Source organism: Macrobrachium nipponense, chromosome 39 (genome assembly GCF_015104395.2).
Source record: "Macrobrachium nipponense isolate FS-2020 chromosome 39, ASM1510439v2, whole genome shotgun sequence".
Classification (NCBI taxonomy): domain Eukaryota; kingdom Metazoa; phylum Arthropoda; class Malacostraca; order Decapoda; family Palaemonidae; genus Macrobrachium; species Macrobrachium nipponense.
In genome coordinates, this window is record NC_061099.1 from 7,227,547 (window position 1) to 7,247,182 (window position 19,636).

At 43.0% G+C, this 19,636-nt stretch overlaps 1 protein-coding gene across 1 annotated transcript in view; it reads left to right on the forward strand.

The window, feature by feature from the left end:
* Positions 1-18,488, forward strand: part of LOC135210085 (low-density lipoprotein receptor-related protein 4-like) — a 471,815-nt gene extending 453,327 nt beyond the window's left edge. The window contains exons 30-36 of the mRNA XM_064242883.1: positions 2,919-3,042; positions 3,661-3,758; positions 3,965-4,208; positions 4,726-4,827; positions 5,024-5,177; positions 7,616-7,941; positions 18,122-18,488. Of these exons, the coding sequence (XP_064098953.1) occupies positions 2,919-3,042; positions 3,661-3,758; positions 3,965-4,208; positions 4,726-4,827; positions 5,024-5,177; positions 7,616-7,941; positions 18,122-18,235 (1,162 nt within the window). The 3' untranslated portion in view covers positions 18,236-18,488. The remainder of the gene's footprint in view (positions 1-2,918; positions 3,043-3,660; positions 3,759-3,964; positions 4,209-4,725; positions 4,828-5,023; positions 5,178-7,615; positions 7,942-18,121) is intronic.
* The last annotated feature ends 1,148 nt before the right edge of the window (positions 18,489-19,636 follow it).

The window sequence follows — 19,636 nt, forward strand, 5'->3', positions numbered from 1 at the left end:
TTTAATAATTACAAACCCATGTTTTACCACTATTTTTCTTTTTGACATTTACCCCAGACATGCCTCTTCAAAATGAAAAGTTCATAGTAAAACACCTGCATTTACATTTACTCAACCATAAGCAGTCATTCTTCTTGCACCATTCATCTTGCTCCTCTTTAACAGAAATGATTATATGTTCTTCTCAAACACTCATCCTTTTCTATTTTTATCATATGTCACTTCTGTCTAGAACCTCTGTACAGTATTGTCCTTTGCCACACGTAGCCATCTTCCCACAGATTTATATACTACTTACCTTGCTTATTACTTCTGCTTAATCTTCCACAGATTAGATGCTCTTGTCTTGCCTCATTCATCTGCCTTGCAAAAGACTAAGCTACACATGCTTGCATTTCTATTTCCTTCTCCTGCTGAATTCTCACTGGCTTAAATAATGCCAGTCCAAATTATCTCCTGCTATTCACACTTTTTATTGAAGGTGTGTTCAGCTATTTGCCCTTTATAATTGGCCTGCCATCTTCTTTCACTCGACTTCAAGTCTCATGTAGCTTCATGAGTGTCCTCCTATGCCTGATTGGGCAAATATTGTTACTAATTATACACTGGCATTCAGTCTTTTGTTCATCCCTGAACTTTTTCTGTCCCCTTAAGTGCTCTTACCAGGTTATTATAACATTGCATCCCTCTTTGGTGGCACATTTGAGAACTCTTCATACCTTTCTTACTACTCAAGCTTTGACCACGGGTTGCTCAAGACTCCAATAATGAAGAGGCTTTGTTCCTTGGATGAGACTACTGACATGCCCCTGGATGACTTCCTGGTATAGAAATAATTCTGTATCACTTTTCTCCCAATGATGATAACTTACACAGGTTTATAGTTTATGATTGCTTTCATCATATGGTCAGAACATCAGTACCTCAGTGGGACTCTGGCCTAAATTGCTACTTAGGCTACGCAAAAGTAGTACAAGTAATGGGTTACAGTGAAAGATAATTTTAAACAAACTTCCTCAGTTGAAACAAAACATTACAGTACGTTCACAAACTGCCCTTTCCTGACCCCAATCCTCTGTTGCACCTGGATAAGACATCACATAGGATAATACAAATAACTTTGATACAGTTAGCTTCCATAGGACTACTGGGGATCAGCATGTGTGCACTGACCTATGTGAACAGACAGTGCTTTTCTTCTTTTTATGGTAAATGATGTCTCAGAATTGCTGACTCACAATTAGGCTGTGTAAAAGTGATGAGTTATTGATATACCATTCTTAAAACATTACATACTGCACAAGTTGAAAGGAGTCTTTTTAATAGGACAAAAGGCAAGAATAGCTAGAGATCTATTTTACTTCTGCAAATATAATGGGGTTAAGCCATGATAAAGACAGTTTTTAAGAAAACAACGATGTTTGCTTGATTTACCTACCCCACTAAAAGGAGGGAATTCTAGGCCCAACCTGGCCATAACGCATATAGTACTACTTTGGTAGTACTTATCCAAGTCGTAAAAGAATATAAATAATAAAATGTAGTGATAAAAAAAAGGAAAAACTGACTTGTGAAGTACAAGGGAGTTTAATTTCTAATGTGTTGAATACAGTTCCATAGCAAATATGACAACTGTATGAATGTAGACGTGGAATGAGTTAAGCTTACAAAACTTACAGCTATCATGTCAGGCTATGTAGATTTGATAACAAATCAGACAGAGCATGATTCACATACCATAAGGCCAACAATTCCATGGAAGTCAGGATGTAGGGCTCTATTCCTTAATTTATCTCAATAGTATGTCTCTTACAACAAAGTATTAAAATTTAACTAAGCACTTTCAGGATAGCTAGAGAAACAACTGAATAGGGGGATGCCAAGAACTAAATTGCTGAAACAATTTCAACAAGTAACTATGCACAAGTAATTACCATACTGTACAATAACACTATCTCTGATATTCATGTACAGTATCATGGTGACTTGAGTTGCAGTGTATATCAGTAGAGTAGGTACACCTGGAAAACCTTCATATTTTCAGCAATAAGCAAATAATTAAATAGGTCAATAAAAACTAGAATTTTCCTGTTTACTTTTTCCCTGGTTTTTATTATTGTGTGTGTATTCTTTTTCTTGTCCTTAAATCATGGGTGTAGGTTTGTAGCTTGTGAACTTGTTGTAAGGGTTAACTCTTGTGTTTGTACTTAATGTAACATGTATTTTCTTTTATTAGAAAATCCTTACGTGCGAGTTAACATTAGATTAATGTGTCCTGAGACCAAGTATTTAAAACATAAAATTAATTTATTCAGAAACAGATCAGTAAAAGAGGCCTCGGCCAGATTTTTTTTCCCACAGTATACTGCAATTAGAGAAAATTTGTGTTGAATTACTGTCGCCAAAAAAGAAAAAATATCTTCCTTGTAAAGTACGTCAAACAGTGTACAATACTGTATTAAGAGATTACTGGAAGCTATACTGTAACATAATCAGCATGTGTTTTTGCAAGAATATGCTCTTTTAAAATATACAAGATTACCCAGTACAGTGAAACATATAATGCACTTGAGAGCTCTAAGAAATTACTTTTTATTCACAAAACACTATACATTTTTTTTTAAATTCATAACGCACTGTGCTTGAAGAATCCATAACCAACACCTTTGAAACAATATGCTAAGCTAAATAATTTTTTTTGTTTGTTTACACCCAAATTCTTGTTCCCTGTGCAAAATATGATACAAACTGCTTACCAAGTACAGTAGTGGGTTGCTTTTACTAGCATGTGTAGAAATATCTTTGAATGTTACCAACTTAGACCTAATGCTATTTCACTAGTCTCAGCTTACCCGTCACTAAAGAAAATTATTTGTGAAGATGTACAGAGCTTACTTTCTCTTTATACCCTACTTTAGAGTTGTATCTCTGAAGAACCTCTCCCACCCTTGGACTGTAGTAGCGCAGGGCTTTAACACTCCAGATGGGATAGCTGTAGATTGGGTCGCAGACAACCTCTACTGGACAGACGCTGGACGTAAGGTTAGACCTTAGAAATTTAGTTAATTTATAGATGCATGTTAATAACAATGGATCTTGAAAAAGTTTGACCTTGAGTGACTTTATATCCAATATACTTCATATAATTTTCTGTTATGGCACTTAACTAATACTAAATAATTATAGCACTAATAGTTATACATACAGGTATGCGAAAGTCATTATTAAGATTGTCTTTGTCTTGGTAAAGAGAGCTACCTACATACGTAGACTTTCCACTTCCTATTTACTGAGGCTATGCCATCTTAAAATCACCATAAGCTTAGGATATAAGAACCATGTAGTGTGAAAAAAACTACCTTGTTTTGGTTTAAATTATGATGTGGCAAAGATAAATGTATACATATAATACAATTTAAGTATTGGGGTTACTCTGAGGCCATGTGATTGTTGTAATTTACCAGTAACAACTGTATTGTACTTACATTAATTTTCCAAATATCCTGTATTTTAAAATGTATAATACTTTACACTTTAGCACTTGAAAAAAGGTTGGCTATAATATGTGAAGTCTTTATAATGAACTATGGTTACTTTTCTTCAGTGAGTAGTGCAACTTTTAGATAAATCATGACCATTACAGTTGAGTTTATTCTTTAGGTGGTAGAGGTTGCAAGACTCGATGGAACAAGCAGAAAAGTAATAGTAAAGACTGAACTCTTAGAACCACGTGCTATTGCTGTTTTTCCAAAGAGAGGGTAAGGAAAACAACTGACCTGCTATTATGTATACTTAAAAATCTGCCAATATTCAAAAGTGATATTTTCTTTGTCTTGTATAGTACAGTACCTGGAGTCAGTGCTAAAATCATTTATATATATATAACATATGCCATTTATAAATAATAATGAGATTTAAATTTTTGGCTGTACAGGTATTTGTGAATATCTGTCTTTGTTTATAGGTACCTCTTTTGGTCTGACTGGGGCAACAAATCTAAGATTGAGCGCGCTTTCTTAGACGGCACTAACAGAACAGTCCTTTTGGAAGATGATATTGGATGGCCAAATGGCCTTGCCATCGACTACAAGATGCGCCGCATATTCTGGAATGATGCTCTGACTGATATCATTGGCTCGTCAGATCTTGATGGCAAAAATCGAGTGACGTTAGTCAGCCAAGTTCCTCATGCCTTTGGACTGACTTTGGTGAGGCATTCCAAAGTCAAGCATGGAAATTTTCATTGCTCATATTTTATTTGAATGCTGCATTTGTATCTCAAATAAGTGAAGACAATTTAATGACTGTGGTGTAATAGGTGAAGCTAATCTAATAACTTAGTGGTATATACTTCATATTGTTGTAAGCCATATTATTACAATACTATTAACATTGCAAATCAATTTTAGTAGCAAATGAAAGTTTACATTGGGAGAATAGTTGATTTTTCATTAGAATAGTAGTCAGATTATACTGTACGTACTTTATTCTTTTGGGGGGAATAGCCATAAAAACACATGGCAGTTACAGTCTGAATACAGGCCAAATACATATAACTAGTAAGCTAAACACCACTTACTGTATTTCTGTTCAAAATTGTTTGTTATATTCAAATTACTTTTCTTCTACCATGTGTTAAAAGATAAATTATGGTTTCCATTTTAAATTAAACTGAATTGACAAGCATGTACTATACATATTCTATTCATAATAATTTTTCCACAGCTTGAAGAACACATTTACTGGACAGACTGGGAACGAACTAGTATTGAAAGAGCAGACAAAGATACTGGTGATAACAGAAAAGTTATAAGAAGTGGAATTGAGGTAAAAATCCATGAGAGTTTGTTAGTTACTAATTACTATACATACTGTAGTTGTTGTATTCATGGCACTAAAGTATATTTGTTATTGTAATTGATGCAACTTAAATTAGTTCATTTGAAAAGAATTACCACCTATTCTAAGCTATTCATGCAGTCTAGCAAACTAAACTTTAATTTCTTTAAAACCATGTTTACAGGCAATTATGGAAATCAAAGCCATTAGCAATTTAGTTCAGGGAGGATGGAATGCATGTGCAGACAAGAATGGAGGCTGCTCAAACTTATGTTTCTACCTGCCCAGTGGTCGAAAGTGTGCATGTCCCGACATTCATGACCCCACCTGTCGAGACAGTAAGTTTGGTTTATTTAAATTCACATATTCCAGGTACCACAGGCTTTCTGTGCTCAAAGTAGTAAATGTCTTTGGAAATTAAAACTGATACATGGTAGGAGACAACCAATATGAATATGACTTTTGCATTTCAAACTATGTAAAATATTTTGGCATGAGATAGTCAGCTTCTTGGGTTTAAATGCGACTTTGTAAACAATCTTACCATGAAAATCGACATGATGAATAAACATAACAGATTTACTTATCCAAAATAGTAACATACCAACTGAATGGTACAGTTAGGCAGTGGCATAATTGGTGGAAGTTATGTTGGTGCAGCATCTTGGAAGGGCCCAGGAAATGTCCAACAGAAGCACAAGCAGGTTGGAGAACTGTTATTATTGGGTCCAGCCCAGGGCCACCAAGGTCTTTGTAAGATTGGTTGAGTGAAAAACCTTTTTTATACTTTGTTTTGAAGGAAAAAGGTAGGTAAGTATATACTTTTCGGTTTTCCCTGGAGACCATAAAGGCATCAGTTGTCCAAGATGCCAGATCTGGAAGAGCAGAGCTAGAATTAGAATACTGCTTTAGTGGGTCACCAGAGGAATGCCTCAAAACCTCCATGTATTACAGACATTTGGGTGGGGCAATTATTCAGTGGGTCGGACCTGAATCTGACTGCTGAGGGTATCGGCTACTGTGTTGTATCTCTGAGGGATAAACCGATTGCCTTGGTGAGTGACTATTGGAGGGAACTGAACTGCAAATTGAGAAACCCCAAAAACCTGTCAAGCTACCAAATCCATATGCTTGGAAAGTAGTATGAGTATATCTTGTTGAAGATTGAGTAACTCAATCTGTGTTTGCTAGGTTTAGCCTCACAGATCATTCTTTAATAAGTATGTAACTAATCTCAAAGGAGCTAGGTGAAACAACAGAGACAAGTGAGTAACTACAGAATGAATGGTAGTATTTCCTTGATGAGCTTTGGCACTGGAATAGTAAGCATTCCAAAGAGTGATTATGCAGCATGTTCTTTGACCTTTGTCATAGCAGTATCAGAAGTGCTCCTAAGGGAGGTGTGAGGAATTAAAAAGATACCTATTACATCAGCAGGAATGAATGCTGATGGCTGCAAGGTATACATGCCATGTGTGTTGCTGGCACTGGGTGAAGCAAGGACAAGAAAAGAGGTAGAGACGATGTGAATCTCAGCTTGAATAGAAAATACAGCCAGGCCCTGTGAAGATGATGCTCATAATGAGGGGGGGAAGAGGGGAGGGGGGGATTGCAATCCTCATGGCTGTAAAAATCAGCCAAATTGTCTAAGAGCTTATGTAAGCTTTGCACCTGTAATTAATGCAATACAGAAAAAAAGTAGCTCTCAAGCTGCTCTATCTTGAAGACTTAATGGCAGCCAGAAAAAGTAGCCAGATTGTCTGAGAACTAATATAAGCTTTGTCTCTGTAGTTGATGCAACTTAGAAAGCAAGTACCTCTTTAGCTGGCCCATCTTTGAAAGTTTAGAGACAGCCCTGGAAGTACCAGAGTGAGATGGCAAAGGTAACAATCTAAATGAAATTGAAACACATAGGTGTCTGAAAAGTTTATGAAGCAAAAGACACCCTTTCTTTGACACATTAGTACATTTAGAATGAATACTGACTGGGTGAATACTAATTAACAACACAGAAATGCCCCTCAGAAAAGCACACCCAAAAACGACTGAATACTTTTCACAAATACTTTCAAACAAAACGTAAATCTAGAATAAATGGTTAGGACAATGCAAAAATAAGTATAACTATTTGATACTTAACATAACCTGTACTTATTCTAGACAAAACCATTAACAGTTCCCATTTTCACCTTTCAAATGTTTAATTAAAACTACAAAGTTGCACTTTTCAATCCCCTATCACAACACATTAACTGCAATTGTTTAATGTAGTATAAAAAAGGCTTATTGTAATACTTGCGGAGATTGGTTGCAGTAGTACTTCAGTACCCATACTTTGATCTTTCAATTCTAATCAACACACACTTTGTACCTGCTTTGTAAACGATGTTTTCACAAAGTTTCAAAATAAAGCTGTGCATAGGTGTTATCTAAAGTGTGTTCATCAAAGACTATTATTGTGAATTTCTCATTTTACCATACCAAAAAAATAATTTTAAATATTCTGATATATAGGACCAAGTGTAATCAATTTCATACTTCAGTATTTTTGGTTCTTTTCTCCCTACACAACAGTTGTGTTGGAAAATGGCATTTTCATAACAATAGAATCTATCTCCTTGACAAGTCTAGGTAAGCTACTTTTTAAAAGAGAAATCAAGAACAATAAGATTATGCAAATGGGCCATTTTCTAGTGTCTTCTCTTTTTACTTAATGACCTGTACAGTAAATATTTTGAGTTCTCTACTTGTTGATAATAACTTTCTTTCAAAACAGGACCTGTTATTAGAACCCTAACTAGCCAGGAAGAGGGTGATCGCAATGGAAAAAAAATAGATGGTGCAGAAAATGAGGCGCTGGATGACTCAAATGGCATTGTACCTGTGTTAGCAGTGCTAGGATTGGGTGCATTTCTTGGTTTGTTAGCTGTGCTTGCTTTCGTCATGTGGTGGAAGTATAAAGAGCAAACCAAGATGGTTGAAGGACCACAGAGAGGTGCACTGACATACACTAATCCAACGTATAGTGCCTCAAATTCAGATGTCAACACTGATCGTAAACCTTTCACATGGAGACGCATGCACCATGATGTGAACCATCAGGTAAGTTGAGTATGATGTCAAACTGTTAAACAATTACAAGGTCTTGTGATGTCTAATATCATAAATCACCAGCTACTGTCTCTGTTAGTTTGCTACTCAAAATATCACATTTCCGTAATTTATGGTATTACACTATTATAGTACATACTACTCCAAAGCTACCACTATGTAAAGTAGATTTATATCTGAAAGACCAAATTCTTTATACTGCATTGTACATCTCTAAGAAGAGTTATGCTAATTTTCATGTTGGACAATAATACCTATCTACTAATATTTTTCTTTAAACATCCAACTGCAATTCATTTGGCTTATTCTTTTTTGTATTAACATGATAGCATAACAATTTAAAATTGTTTTATAAAAAACTTTCTCCTACCCATTACTCATAATGCCTACATTTGCCATAATGGTTGTGTTCTTGCTTAGTGACCTGACAACTGGTCTTCAAACTCTTGCATTTTTAGGTCATTGATGTGCAGTTGCTTTCTTCAGCCATGCATCTGAAGCAAACCTTCATCTTTGGTGTGCGAGGTCCTCCCATATCTTCTGAAAATATTAGTATTTCTGGAGGCAGAGTTCAGTGGAACACAAAGGGCCTCTTAAGAGCATTTTGCCAACCGTCCACCATGCTAAGTTCGATCTCACTTCCTGACATGTAAGTGCTATTTACATTGTCACTGAAGTGAGCGCAAGTGGCATTGCCTGTGAAACCTACTCCAGACTCTCATGCAAGCAATCTCAGGGAGGTAGCGGTGCAATTCCTGTCCCAGCAAGAACAACCAGCTCAGCTTTGGCATGTGGTCCTGGGTCATCTGATATTCTTAGCGAAACTTGTGTCTCACAAGCAATGCCACTTGTGCTCGCTTCAGTGACAACGTAAGTGGCACTGAAATGCCTCTTGCAATCCTCCCTCGCAACTCATTTACATGTCAGGAGGAGAGATAGAACTTGGCATGGTGGACAGCCAACAAAATCCTCTTAAAGGGCCTTTGGGTTCCACTGAACTCTCTTGCCTCCAGAAATGCTAATATTTTCAGACGTATAAAAGGAGCATCCACACCTAAAATGAAGGTTGTTCCGACACATCATACAAACCATCGGTTCTTTACATAAGGAATTACTATTCAGTGCCAGCTGGACCAATCGTAAGATTTACTAACAAGGTAGTTCGGCAGTAACTGCTTGTCCAATGGTCGGGAGTCCCGGCCGACTGGAGGTAAACATATCACTTTGCTTTCAACCGTCGTCGGGTGAAGACATGTGCATGCCTCTCTGCCCACCTCTGTCGTGAGATTATCAAAGCTTAGGATTACCTTTCAACCTGTTTCTCTTAGAATACTTAGTATGGAAGTAATTGTAAGTACTCTATTATTATTTTTCTTCTTTATTTGTGGAAGTGCATCGCTGATTGTAACAGCAGTCCCATGAATCGGGGAAGCCCCTCGCCTCCCATCCAACCGGTGAATGTGCCCTGGAGTGGGAGGCTGTAAGTGTGGGGCTTTCAGGTCCAGCGATGCCGTGGACCTCATCCTTTATGTACTAGATGACGAGGGACATGAATGCTCTCGGTCATCAACTTGTGATGTTTGTGTCTCTTGGTCGGAGAAGCAATGGGAGTTGTACAAGAAGAGGCAGAAGCCGCGTAGAGCTGCCAAGGTGTCGTCAGAAAGCTCTCCCTCGACACCTCTGGTGACCGACACATCATTTTCTTTTCTCCCTCCTCGTCAGCTCCCGTGTATGGCCCTCCCCTTCGGGGGATGTGTCCCTCTCTGCTTGATTAGTTGAGTGGAGAGGATGGAGGGTGACACCCAGACCTGGAATTGTACTCTGGGCTTCGGTCCCCTCAGGGTGGGATCATTCCCCCTCTGAGCGAACAGGAAACACCACCCCCCCTCAACCCGACTGTTGCTTCCTCAGGTGTGTCTGCCTCCGCGGGTGGAGATCTTCAGCAGGTGTGACGATCTCTGAGTCTTCCGGGCACTCCAAGTATTCAGGGGCTAATTCATCATGTGACTCCACAGCACCTGGTGTACACTCATCTGTCTCACTCCGGAGGGACAGGTGGGTCTTCCACTGGTCCTCCTGTTGGTCCTCCCGTTCCTCCGGGAATGGGGCCTGCCTCTCCTTCCTCAGGAAGAGGAAGACGGGGACCGTGGAGGTACCAGCCACTGGTACCTCTGCTCCCAGCTCCAGAGATTCCATCACCGGACCTGGAACCATCTCGGCTGCTCGCTCGCGAGCGTTACCGAGTGTACGGTCACCTACCGGTGATCGTGCAGCCAAGAACCAGATGACTGAGCATGCTCAACGTCAGGATCCAGGCATGGAGCAGAAGGATGGCTTCGTGTGCCCGAAGTGCTTCCCTTTGGATCGTCCTCCTGTAGCTGTCGCCGTACCTGCTGCCTCCATTCCTGCCCGTGGAAGTGCTGCCGCCCGCAGGTCCTTCCGGACAGGTGGAGTTGGGCCCTGTTGCCACCACAACTGCCCCAGCTGCATCCTGGATGGGGGATATGTCTGCTGTCCTGAGGAAGCTGGTGAAGAAGACGTCCTAGAAGAAGAGGAAGGTGTCATCTTCTTTGTTGTCGTCTTCTGCTGCTTCGTCCCCTTCGACTTCCAAGGCCCCCAGCCGTGGTAGAAGGAGAAGGTGGCCTCCCCCCACCCCAAGAAGTCTCGCTCAGAGATTCTAAGGGTCTGCCCGCTCCGGCAGGACAGGTGGGTCTTCCGCTGGTCCTCCCATTCCTCAGGGAATGGGGCCCATCTCTCCTTCCTCAGGGAAGAAGACAGGGACCGTGGAGGTACCAGCTACTGCTGGTACCTCTGCTCCCGGCTCCAGAGGTTCCACCTCCGGACCGGGAACCGTCTCAGCCGCTCGCAAGCGAGCATCACCTAGTGTACGGTCACCTACCAGTGATCATGCAGCCAAGAACCAGATGACTGAGCACGCTCACCATCAGGACCCAGGCACAGAATGGAAGGATGGTAAGAGTCGCTCAGGTGACTCTCGCCAGACCAGCAATCGCTCTCGCAGGCGATCACCAATCCGCAGTGGCGATCGAGCTGCAGGTCTGGACCAGTGGTCTCCATGCGGAGAAGCGCTGGACCAAGAACGGTAATGTCTGTCTTGTACGTCAGGGGAGCTGCTACCAGTCGTGCGAGCCGCCTGGTCCCGGTGGGAGCGACGGTTGGGTGACCGGTAGTGTCCACTAACACGCTGTGAGCGAGCACCATCCTCATAACGCACCACAGTACCAGGTGCAGCCGAGGCTGTTCCTGGTGACCGGGGGGACATACTTCCCAGCCTCGACATGTGGACGGTCTGGTGGGACCGTCACGTCAACCCTGGGAAGAAGGTCCCCCGGTCACCAAGAACAGCCTCAGCTGCTCCTGGTACTGTGGCGCGTCATGAGGCTCTGACGCACAAGACCGACATTACCATCCTCGGTCCAGCGCTTCTCCGCATGGAGACCGCTGGTCCAGACCTGTAGCTCGATCGCCACCGCAGGTTGGCAATCGCCTGCAATCCTCCCAACCTGCCAGTTCTGCTGGTAGGCAGGCAGGAGCGTCAGGTCTTCCTTACCTGTCCCTTCAACCTCCTTGGGCTAAACCCTGAAGAGCGAGGCGAACAGGAGTGACCGTGAGGAGTGTGCTCCTTACGGTCCGGCCACGAGAACCTACGAGCCTGGCTCAGTCCTTGGACCAAGCAGATCGTACACTCAAGTGGTTGGAGGAGCCCACAAAGGGTCTGGCGAGGTTCTTCCTCTTTAAGGAAGAGTGTCTCGAGAGGTGATCGGCCTAGATGGCTCTGATGGTCCATTGCCGCAGGACGCGATCACCCCCAAGATACAGAGGTCCTTTGCAGAAGTCATTGCACTGATTCGTCAGCACGACCACCTCGGGGAAGGATCAGTGGTTGCTTCCTCTGACCCTCCATCAAGGTTGGAGTCGGTCTGGGGTCCTAAGAAGAAACCCAGAGCGATGGTGGGACTACCCCGGTCTTCCTTGGCCGACAGTGTGTTGGACCAGGTGAATGCCCTCATCTCCGAACAGGAGGACTCACGCAGGTCCAGCAGGTTGGACAAGCTGCTTCCCCCTCCTCTGCCTCGTCAACGGTGCTTCTACGTGCCTTCGGTAGACCTGTTGCCGACCAAGCAGGTTGATCCAGAGATAGCTCGTCTAACTCCGGGAGTGCCTCATCTTCACCTGCTCTTTGAGAACCTCTGGTTCTCACAGCAAGAGGCATCGGCCCTGGAATCCACTGCCATGGCGCTTTCCGGGCTGTCTCCTGGCTGGATTTGTGGTCCCTCACGGTATCCAGAGTCGCAGCCTCCTCAGGACCTATCATTCCCGAGGAAGACTCGGCGTTCGGGAGACTGTGCAGTCTGGAGGTAGGGCCATCTCCTACCTCGCCCACCAGATGGCCAACCTGGTTCTGAGGAGACAGGACTCAGTCGTGACTCGCGTAACCAGAGCGGCCGGTCGAGAGGTGACGCTGGGTCTACACAACGGACCGTTGCTGGGTTCCTCCTCTCTCTTCCCCAGAGAAATGGTGGACGCTGGAGTGGAAAAGCAGAGAGCTGAGAACAGTGACCACTTAGTACACCAGGTAGTTACGAAGACTTCTGGACAGTCTCGTTCAACTGCAGCCAAGCCTCAGAGCTTGGCTAGCACTTCCTCCGCTCCTAAGACATCAGCACCGTCAAGGGTAACGTGAGGTAAGACCCTGCCTTCCTCTTTCGCTGCGAGAAGTGAGTGTCAGCCCTCTCTCAAGCCTCCTGTCTCGCGGGAGTGGAGCTAAGCAGAAGGGGAAGAGAGGGAAATGCTAGGGACGGCGTTCCCCCTCAACTGCTGCCGGAACACCCTGTCCACCTTCAGACATATGCCCCCAGTTCTGCCAGGGATGTAACACTGACACAAGAAGGAAGACCATGCCGAGCAAGGAGCTGTGGAGATTGCGCAGGTTTCTACAGCTGACTTTTCCTGGTGGAGAAGTCTACGGGGAGCTGGAGACCAGTGATAGATCTCTCTCCCTTGAACCGTTTCGTTCGCCAGACTCAGTTCACGATGGAAACAGCACGATCAGTGCTCGATTCCATCAGGGAGAACGATTTCCTGCTTTCGATGGACCTGAAGGATGCGTATTTTCAAATACCCATCCACCAGTCTCCAGGAAATACCTCCGCTTTATCCTCGACGGGACGGCGTACCAATTCAGGACACTTTGTTTTGATCTCTCAACTGCCCACAGGTGTTAACGTGAATGTTCACTCTGGTGTCGGGTTGGGCCCATTCGGTTGGGGTACATCTGAAGAGGTATCTCAACGATTGGCTGGTCCTGGCAAGCTCCGGCTTGCAGTTGCTACAGACAGATCAACTCCTCGACTAATGCCACGATCTGAGGATCATGATAAATGTCGAGAAGTCAGATCTCGAACCCAAGCAGAGGATAATGTACCTTGGCATGCGGATCGATCTGTAGCACCAAGAGTCTTCCCGGCAGACTCGCGAATCAGCAGGTTCAGGGAGGCAGCCAGACGGTTCCTGTCATAACAGGAACAGTCAGCACAGCAGTGGCAAGTTGTGATCGGTCACCTGTCGTCAGTAGAGAAGTTAGTCCCTCATGGGCGTCTTCACCTGCTGTCTCTTCAGTGAGAATAAAGGAGTGCTGTTCACAGGCACAGGATCCACAATCCTTCCTGGTTCCTCTCACGGAGGAAGTAAGGGAGGACCTGGCCTGGTGCCTAGACGACAGGAACCTCTTATAGGCGCACACCTGGAAGAGTTGCTGGTTGCAGTAGTGTGGAACCATCATGACAGGCACCTTCACATCAACTTCCTGAATGACTGATGAGACACTCAGTGGTATTGATGAGTGACAACACCACGGTAGTGGCATACGTCAACAGACGGGGCCTAGTGTCCCTCCCGTTGCACCAGTTGACGATGCAGGTGCATGGGTGGGCCATAGCTAACTTGGTAGAGCTGTCAGCCAGACACATTTCAGGCAAGAAGAATGTAGTTGCAGACAAGCTCAGCTGCCAGAATCAGTGATTGGGACCGAATGGTCTCTTCACCCATACGAGGCGGAAAGGCTCTTCGACCTGTGGCGGCGTCCAGTAGTGGATCTGTTTGCCACCTGGTACAACAGAAAACTTCAGGTTTTCTCCTCAAGTGTGCGGAACCCATGGGCAGCTGCAGAGGACTCTTTCCAAAACCCCTGGGACAACCTCGTAGTCTACGCCTTTCCCCCGTTCTGCCTAATTCAGAAGGTGATCAGAAGGGTGCTGGTCACCAGCAATCTTAGGATGATTCTGGTGGCACCCAAATGGCCCCAGGCTATTTGGTATCCGGACCTGTTGGCTCTTCTCCCTGAGGCACTGCGAGAGATTCCCCCATGACAAGCTGCTGTGTCAACCGCATATACAATGGTACCACCAGGCAGTTCATTCCCTGTGTCTTCATGGCTGGCGGTTATCCACCATCTCTACGAGCAAGAGGCTTTCTCACCGAGCAGCAACAGAGATGGCTGGATACCTCAGACAGTCTTCTGCAGCAGTTTACCAGGGAAAGTGGTCTGTATTCAGCAGGTAGCGGGTTTCCTCTTTCTTCGCTGAGAGAAGCTCCTCTCTGTCTCCGCAAAGGATACAGCACCGCCCTGGCCCTAGTCCTTAAACTGCGAGGAGTTGATATTTCCTCCTCTATGGAAATATCTCGCCTAATGAGGAGCTTCAAGAGGTCTTGCCCACCCAGGGAACTCAGTCCCCTGGGGTGGGATGTGACTCTTGTCTTAAGGGGTTTGACTCGTAGACCCTATGAGCCTCCCCGGGAGTCGTCAGACAGGGATCTGACCCTCAAGATAAACTTTCTGCTGGCCCTAGCATTGGCGAAGAGAGTACGAGAACTTCAAGGTCTTCCTTCGATGTTAAACACTCGAGGAGATGGGGATCGGTGACACTCAATCTTGTTCCGGATTTCGTAGCGAAGACTCAGAACCCTTCGGTCCCTGACACCAGGTTCAAGTCCTTCACGATCCCCTCCCTAGAAGACTTCACTGATAATGATGCGGAAGAGATGCTGCTTGTCCTGTGAGGGTGCTATGGCACTATCTGAAGAAAACTCGACACCTCAGACCCAAGTGTTGACGCCTCTTCATTAGCATCGGAGTGACCAAGAAGAAATGTCCAAGAACATTGTTTCTTTCTGGCTTCGTGAGGTAATCGGGAAAGCGTACAACTCAGACAGGAGTGCCGACACCAGTACCTTTCGTCCAAGAGCCCACAAAGTCAGAGGCATTGGTCCAACCCATGCATTCCGCTAGAACTTGTCCGTTGCACAGGTGCTAAAGGCAGGGGTGTGGTCCAACTAGAACCCCTTCACCTCCTCCTACCTTCGGGATATTGCCCACAGGTCCTTGGACACCTTTTCCTTGGGACCTGTGGTGGCTGCTCAACAAGTTATGTAGCTTACCCAGCTCCTTTACAGGACAAGGTAGCATCTCGTCCTTGTGATACCGCATGAATGGAGAGTGAATGAGAGAGTGACTGGCTCCTCTTCCTCCTCTTTTCTTCCCTCTCCCTGCGGGCAGAGGGTAGCAGTCGTCACAACGCTGGACAGGACAACAATGCAGGTAAGCTCCATAACCGAGCTCCATTCTATCCCTTTCATTAGGGATAGAAGCGTTTATCCATCCCTTCCCTAGCAAGGGGGGAAGTGGACACCAGTAAGAAACAAACCCAGACTTATTTGGCTTCTTACTTAGGACCTAGTTCTTGCTTGCTATTCATAAGAGGTACGCTTGCCTCCCTCTTATGAATTGGTCCAGAGGTCTGACCACTGATCTTGCAGTGCACACTTCGATCAGTTGGACAGAGGCTAGGTTCCCCCCCCTGCTCTTACGACCAGGGAGGGACCCCAGGTTGGGGGAACACCTGTCTGTTCACAAGACTCAGATTCCTCCCACCAATAAGTGAGTCTTCCTTATGTAAAGGACCGATGGTTTGTATAATGTGTTGGAACAAATCACAATTTTTGAAATAAATTGTATTTTTCCTAACTATACAAACCTGAGGTCACATATAGTCCCACCTCATGCCACCCCTCACTCTGTTCTTGGGCCTAAAGCAAAGCGATGTGTTTACCTCCAGTCGGGTGGGACTCTCAACCATCGGACAAGCAGTTACTGCCGAACTACCTTGTTAGTAAATCTTATGACCAGTGGGCAGTGTCTCATGCTGTGGAGTTGTCGGAGATACATTCTGAGCAGGAGACTGATAACTACGTACTTGAGACTCCAAATGGCAGCATGACTAGTGTTGAAAGCATTTCTTGAATAGCCAGCAGGTCACTCTGTACTGTTGATGATTGACAGAGCTGTCATGACTTACAATAAACATATCTTCAACCCTGTCAGTTGGCAGTGGAATGTTGATCTATTTTAGATCACCTCGGTTGCCAGGTCAGGTAGTAGGGATGGAGTGGTCCCTAGACCCTCAGGTAGTGGAGTTGTTCAAGCTTGACTTATCTTGACCAGGTTGAACAGGAAGATTCCTGCCTTTTGCTTCTTAATATACTGAATACCTGGATGGTGACGGAAGAATCTTTCCAGCGCCCTGGGACGAACTGGACTTTAATGTATTCCCACCTTTCAAACTCCTCTGCAGGGTGATAAACTGTTTTTGTCACCTAGTCTTCAGATCACTCTGGTGGCTCCTCTGGATGTATGGTGAGTGACAGCCCATTCTGCTGTTTATTGTGGTCAACATGGTCAAGGTACAAGGAGAGTTGCAACATTGGCTCACCCTTCTGTGTCAGCCACACTTCTGCCAGCACCATCAGGTGGTACACTCCCTGCATCATCATGTGTAGAGGTTTTCCACTATCTCCTGCAAGCTTTTCTCACAGGGCTGCAAGGGAGTGTCGGTTAACTTAAAACATTCCTCTGTGGACAAGTATCAGGAAAAGTAAGCCATATTCTGTGATTTCCGTCATATTAGAGGTACATGTTCTGTTGAAGTGTCAGTCCAGCAGATCGCAGACTTGCCCAGCTACCTTTGATGAGATATGCTCTTATCAATACCTGTGGTGGTAGGGAAAGTGAAGGCAACAATCAGTGAGTGAGGGATACACCCCTACTCAACCCCATCAACGACCTGGTTAACTATTTTGTTACCAAGCTTCAACTGGTTTCTAGTTCCCACCGCCGTGAAAGATACTCCTAAATAAAACGCTCTGATTTGTATACCTATGAAAAATACACATTGTTAGTCAAATTTCTTTATATTTTGGGCTGCTATGAAACACTCTTTTTGAGTAATATACTCTGCTGCATGAAGAGGCAGGGAGAGACCAGACACCTCAGCTGTGAATAATTTCTGAGGATCATAATGTATTTAAGTTCTGTGTTAATAATATCCAAAACTAAAAATTGAGGGCATAGAATTTAAAACATTATTTCTTTATGGTTCCATCCATATTAAGTTAAAACTTTCAAAGGCCATACCTATGTTTGAAGTTATTTACCTTTCAACCCCTCTTGCTCTGTAATTATGTTATTAATTATTTTACCAATTATAATAACATTCCATATAGGCACTATACTGTACCGGGGTGAGACCTATCAACAACTAACAGGTATATTAAATTTTTTTTCTTCATCTTGAGGGGGCATTTTTAATAATAAAAACAAAAATCATATTCCCTAATTGAATTACTTTAACCCCAAAAAATCCAGTGTTCTGTAGGATGACATATTCCATGAGCTGAAACAATAAGCACAGGAGAGGACTATGAAACTTCATAAAAATAGCGAGTTTTGTGGGAACAAAAATATATGACACTGAAAACCTTAATTTGTGGTAAAAATGTCAATCATAGTAAAGATGATAACAAAATAGCCACTATTCCCCCTTAAAGTGTTGCAATCAAGCCTCCTCATATTTCTCTGTATAGTACATAGGAAATTCATTCGTTTTAAAATAAAAATTGTTACCTTGGGTAGGATTCTATGAATCTATAGTGTGTCTGTAATAAAAGTTTTATAGACTTGAGTTAGGTTCAGCTAATGATGGCATAACTGTTTTGTAAATATTTTAAGGATATTCTAATATGATGTTAATGTTTTAAAAGTAATGAAAGTAAGTGAAAGATACTATACTATACCCTACCTTGTTTTTTCCAACAGGGTCGGATGTTTGAAGAGAAGGGTGAAGTGGCTGCTTTGATCAGTGAAGGTAGTAGTGTTGAACACGAATCTCCCCCTCCAACTCCTCCGACACGTCCAGATCCTGTTGCGTAGCTGTACCCCGGAGCTGCCCACATCCTTCGTTCACCTCGTCCACCCCAACACCCTTCACGTACACCCCGTGGGCAGCCTCGGAAAATTACTCATTCCCTTACCTCAAGACCCTACCCCAACCCCAAATCCAGTAAAGGCCACAGCATTGCTGTGTACTACCGGCCACATCCTGCTCATACCTCAACTGTGTGCCAAGAACCTATGATATAGGTATCCCTTCCCTATGTATTTATCCACAAAAACCCTTTTTTTACTTGTGTGTCATTCATTACATAGCCTGCCATCTAGCATACGTATATATTCTTTATCCTATTGTATACTGTAATTGCACTTACTTTTTAGAACACTTTCTGCATATTGTTTATATATCTTTTGGGTCACAGTTTCTTTTTACTCATGAAACTGGAAGCTAGAACAATAGGCATTCAGTGTTGTCTACCATACAGGTATTTTAAACTACCTTATCATCCCGCGTGTTCATCCTTCGGCTTCTTATCTGCAGAATAAGAAAGAAAGAATAACTTGAAGATATTGAAACCGTACCTTCCTTTCTTTTACCACAAGTTAGTTACAAAGTAACATGATATACAAGAATCCTGTGTTCCTAAGATTCTTGAGAGGTAATTTCAAACATTGTTCATTACATTACTGTACACAAAAAGGGGAAGCAGTTCTTTGCAAACTTTTCTACATCACTGAGAATATTCTGTCTAAATTAGAGCACAAAAATCAGTGTATAGAGTAATGTTTTGGAATAGCATTGCTAACTGCTCAAACAATAATAATTTACATAAATAGCTAAAACTTATCTGTGATACTATGCAATTTTGGTTTCTAAATTGTTAGCCTCATAAAAGTGCGCCTATATGTTATGAACAACATTAATAATTGAAATATTGATTCATGTAATTTTTAATCCGCTGACTTTAAAGTTTCTTGCACAAAGAAAAATCCTACAATTCACACAAACACAGTCTGAACTTCTTACTTCCATACCTTTAGAAACTGCCTAACTACACTGTGTGATACAAGAGTTTGTACCCTTGAATATAAATTTACTATATCAAAGTATAAAACACTGAAATACTCTAATAGTGTTTAAAATGTCAGTCTCATGAAAGTATTAAACAGACAAAAAATCAGAGCAAAAATTAATAGGAATAGCTGAAGACCAAAAGAAATAGAAGACAGTGACCTTTGCATCAAACACTTACGATAATTACACTGTTCATGCCAGGGGACTGAAGAAGTGAGCAGAGGAAATGGATAATTAGTGCTGAATGGATGCAAACAATTTTTAATAACTGGTGTTTCAACAAACCGTCGCTTATTCCATTTGAGATAAAAAGAAAAAAATAGATATTCAATTCCCACCTCTGCCTCAACCCAATTGTAATAAGG